Raw genomic sequence first — 5103 nt, 5'->3', positions numbered from 1 at the left:
ATTACTCCTGGTCTGTCATCTGTTACAGGAAGCTGTGCATAAATGATAAGGCTCGACGCAGTCTATATATGGGTATAAATGTCAAGCTAACAACAAGGCGCCACATACGCGCTACCAAACGGGTGTAAGCTGGGCTACAACCCACCAACTATGCGCCCTGATTGCCTGTTAGCAGAGTCTACAGATACTCTTTTTCTTGGGTAAGATTACAACGCCCACGCAGTCAACTTTCCCCTAATTTTTATTTTTTTTTGCGGTTAGTGTGTGCCTATTGCCGGTTTTTGTGTGTGCCTTTGGGTGCCCAAAGTGGGTGAGCTACGACCACAACACATACATACACACATGTATATGCATGTAGGTTGTGTTCATATCATGAATTGATAATATCACAGGCCACGTGGGATTTGTGAGCGGCATTCCCCTAGACAAACACACACACACGCGCACACACACTCACACGCGCAGGCACATGCAAGGTACTATAGGGAATGTGTGCATAGGTGCCTCGCCGTTCGCTGCCGCCATCGGAACCACGTGGTCGCATGCACTGCAGGCGCTGCACACAAATTCTTATCAGAGCGGCGACAGTATTAGGTGCACAAAATGGCGCAGCAAGTGGGTTGCGGTCGTGAGGTAAACAAATACCCAGCCACATATGTACGAACGTGTGCAGACTTGAGCGCACCTACTTGAAGGGAATTGTGTGACGCTGAAAGAAATTCTTCGGCTACAAAAACACGATGAAAAAATGTACGCGCGAGCGCCTAAAAGTAGGTAACTTGTGGCGAAAGTTCATGCATCATTAAGGGTAAACAATAACAATAGCAATAACATAAGTAGTAGCTAGCTGCAAGCACAAAAGTAAGTGGCAGCAAATGGTAACATACAGAGCAAACATCTCTGTGTATCCTTTTATTTACAATTCTTTTTACGAAAATGTATGCATTCATTGGTATTTGTATGTGTGAGTTTAGCAGTCCGTCACTGCGCAGGTTTGCTTTTCCACCCTACTAATAAAGTAGCGTATCCTGTCGGCAGCTACACCCAATCGCGCGCACGAGCTTGCCTTCGTTTAACAAACACCCACACGTGTGTGTAGTCGCGCTCTATAACGCCTAAAAGTCGACTACAACTAACTACTTTCACTCATTTGCTGCGCGCCTGTTGAAAAGCGACGTCGGTGACTTGACTGTTTTCACATTAAAATACCAAATTTATTGCCGCTCATCCATCAAATGTGCATACCGTGCGAGTTTTCCACAGCTCACAGCAATTTAGCCATTCAGCCAGAGACACTCCTTGCAGTGTTTCTATTAGTGTGCTTTTAGGCGTTTATCGCATAGTTTTTCATTACTCCGTTATGGTTAGAGCATCTAATTTTCTAAATAAATGTCAGCTATGGCATTTCTAACCGTAAGCTATTTCCTAAAATTTCTATGCGAATATTATTTGAACAGGCGCTGATGAAGCGGCAGTAGTTCGCCGTTAAATATGTGAAACTTATTTGCTTATGCCGCCCAATGGCTGAAAGCTGCGGAGCACACGAAAGTGGTAGCGCTGGCGAAGGGTCTCCAGTGTGGTTGAGTGGCGTCGTTAGCTTGTGGTAAGCAATCTTTTTGATTTGTGCTTGTGGAGTATGGTACTTTTCTTTTTCCTAGCTTTGCTGTTAGAATAAGGATTCTAATTTTTTGGCGCGAAGTACTTGCAACCTCGTGCTGCTATCCTGTCGAAGTGTGACGAAAATGGAAATTTTTTGAATACGTTACCTTGCATTCGCAGCGTTGTTTGTACGTAAGACAAGTAAACTGCATTGGAGACGAGATGGCAAGTTTCGGTATATATAAACAAATAACAATTTAGGTAAATATCATCTCGGTGAATAGGTAAAAATTTACCTGTTTTTATGTAGTTTTTGGGGACGGCTGTTAAATTTTTATCTCATCATAGAACGTGGAGAACAGCGTAGTTGTTGTTGCAACCTGTTCAGTTTGAATTCTTTTCGCATTCGTATTTGTAACTCGACTTAGTATTTAATAAAGATAACTGTGAAGATTATGAAAGAAATGATGAAGGCAAAAGGGAGATTACATAATATAAATAGGAATTAGGGTAACTGAAAGGGTAAGAAAATTCATTAAAATTTTTCGATTTCAATCAAAGTTTATCCAGCCCTAAAAAATTTAGTTATCGAAATTTATCGTGTTACACATTTATATTAAGTTATCGCAACGTATCAATCTATTCAAATTGATCAATGTTTATTGAGTTGTCCAAATTTATATACACAGAAAATTATCTGTCGAAATTTGTCAAGTTAATGAAATTCATCAAGTTATCGATATTTATTGAGTTATCGTTCTTTCAACTTATCGAACCAAAGTTTTTGAAGTTTCCAAAATACATCGAAAATTATCGAAATTTGTGAATCTATTAAAATTAACTGAGTTATCGAAATTTATAGAGGTATCCAAAAATTTGAGATCTATATCGAGATATATACGTTTTTGAGCTATCGTAACTTGTTGAATGCTAGAAAAGCCCAGTTATCGAAGTAATCGTAATCGTACTTTTTATGATTACGATAGTATTAATCGTAATCCTAAAAATTTTAAGATGACAATCGTAATTTTCATGATCACAATTACTGTAATTGTAGTATTGAAATTTTAAGGATTATAATTACGGTATTCGTTTTTCATGATTATGATTACAGTAACCTTAGTCGTTAAATTTTTAAGTAATCACAATCGTACATAATTTAAGGATTACAATTAAGCAATCGTAATTGTAATGTAATCGTCATCAAAAATTACCCAGCTCTGATAGCATGTTATGTTATTTTTTAACCGACTTCCAAAAAACGAGGAGGTTATCAGTTCGTCGGAATATTTTCTTTTTTTTTTTGATGTATGTTACCGCATAACTTTGGACCACGTCAACCGATTTCGATAATTCTTTTTTTTAATTCTTTTGCATCGGAAATGTAGTATCTCAGAGGTGGTCCCATACTAATCTGGTTAAGATCCGATCAGCGGATCATGAGATATATATATATATATATTTTTTTTTTTTTACATGAGAGTTGAAGTCGGTTTTTTTTTTGCTAAAAATTACTTGTTTTTGTGCTAAGTTCCACTCAACTCAACTCATATTTAAATATATTTTATAAATATATATCTTGTGTATGAGTTACCTAAATTCGACCAAACACATATGTATATACATACATAGATTCCCAGACTGCGGCACTTTTACTTTTGCATATCGATGTGTTTATGTAATACTTATTCTTAATTAAAAGTATTTAAATTAAAATCGTTATATGACGTACGAAGTATAAAGTGGTCAAAATATTTGTCGTTGATTTTGCACGTAATTAGCCAATCTTCCTCAACTTTGACAGGTTTTGATGGTTAATTGCTTGATACAATCATAGGACTCTTTAGAAAGCAAAACTTATTACTACTTTATCAAGTGATAAGATAGTACGAGTAACTTCGAGTACTGCAGATTAGGATCTATCTGGTAAGAGTTAAAACAAGTGCCTCTTATGTTTAACTATGTATGTATATGTAAATGTAAATTGGCTAAGTGATATTTTTGTATAAAAATCGGCGCTACCATCCTTTCGATTATATTGCTAATTTGGTAAACATTCAGAGTAGCCATGAAAGCAGTGACCGTTCTATTACTCGCAGTTGCCACAGGTGAGTTAATCTACTTTCAAAATATAAATATGTGCACTTTGAACCAAAAATATTCCTCCATATCTTATAGCTGTGGCCATTCCCATTGATGAGAATAGGCAATCGGGTGAAGAGGGCTGGTATGTGCCCCAACTCGATGGCTCCTTCGAATGGATGACCGTGGCTGAATCCGAAGATTTAGCTAAGACACTAACCGGTCGTACGTCTACAGTTTCGGTTTATTTCTACTTGTACACCAACGAAAACCCAAGCAGCCCAGATACTTTGGTTACCGGAAATGTGCAATCGTTGAAAGCTTCGCATTTCGACAATAGTTATCCCACTAAATTCATTATTCATGGCTGGCAAAATAGCTACGAGTCCGAATTGAACCCGCAAATCCGTGATGCCTTCTTGTCCAATGGTAAATACAACATTATTTCTGTAGATTGGAGCGACAAAGCGACATCCTATTACGCTACCTCGAAAAGCTATGTTTCCGAGGTTGGTAAACAGGTTGCCGCCATGATTGACTTTTTGTACAAGGAGGGTGGTCTATCTTTTGACACCCTGCATTTAATCGGTCACAGTTTGGGCGCCCACATCTCTGGTTTTGCCGGCAAAAATGTAGAAAATGGACGCATTCAACAGATTACCGGCTTGGACCCGGCATCGCCGTTGTTCAGTTATGATAAACCAGCTGAACGTTTGTATGAAGATGATGCCGAATATGTCGAATCCATCCAGACATGTGGTGCTATTTTGGGTTTCTTGAAACCAATTGGCAAAGCTGCCTTCTATCCCAACGGTGGCAAGAGTCAACCCGGTTGTGGTCTGGATATTGCCGGTGCATGCTCGCACGGACGTTCATGGATGTACTATGTTGAAGCTATTTCCGAAAATGATTTTCCATCGGTGAAGTGTGAAAGCTATGAAAATGCTGTGAAGAATTCATGTGGCAGCACTTATTCCTCAATTCGTATGGCCGCTCCCAGTAACATTGTCAGTGCCTCCGGTAATTTCTACGTGCCCGTAAACAAGAAGAGCCCATATGGTATGGGTCAGTAGGTCGTACAAGAATTTGGTCTAAAATTCGCAATTCACGAAAACAAACAGATGTTACTAGCTATATTCGTGCTAACGTAAATAAAACCAAATTTATTTTATGCCATTAATATCCTTGATTTCCTATTTTTTTTAATAATTTGCCACTAGCCAATAGTGTGACTTTATTTTGCAGCAGAAGGTTTCTCGGAACCCTCTTCGTCAGATTATATTTCGTTAGGCTTGCAATAAAAGTTATGGAATATATCTTAAGTAGTCCAAAAGTAAAACTAGAAAATTAACTGGAAAAACTTCGGATCTCAGCGTTAATACACTTAACACCTGCAATGTCCTGAGATTAGACTGGGAGATC

At 38.3% G+C, this 5103-nt stretch overlaps 1 protein-coding gene across 1 annotated transcript; it reads left to right on the top strand.

The window, feature by feature from the left end:
- The first annotated feature begins 3667 nt into the window (after positions 1–3667).
- On the top strand, positions 3668–4754 carry LOC118737731 (phospholipase A1-like). The gene is made up of 2 exons (XM_036468453.1): positions 3668–3707; positions 3778–4754. The coding sequence occupies exons 1-2, from the start codon at positions 3668–3670 to the stop codon at positions 4752–4754; spliced, it is 1017 nt and encodes a 338-aa protein (XP_036324346.1).
- Positions 4755–5103: the final 349 nt, after the last annotated feature.

The sequence above is a fragment of the Rhagoletis pomonella genome, unplaced genomic scaffold (assembly GCF_013731165.1).
Source record: "Rhagoletis pomonella isolate Grant_MI unplaced genomic scaffold, Rhpom_1.0 Rhpom_scaffold_00004, whole genome shotgun sequence".
Classification (NCBI taxonomy): Eukaryota; Metazoa; Arthropoda; class Insecta; order Diptera; family Tephritidae; genus Rhagoletis; species Rhagoletis pomonella.
Note: the sequence above shows the minus strand (reverse complement) of the source record. Positions and strands in the feature narration are given on the sequence as shown.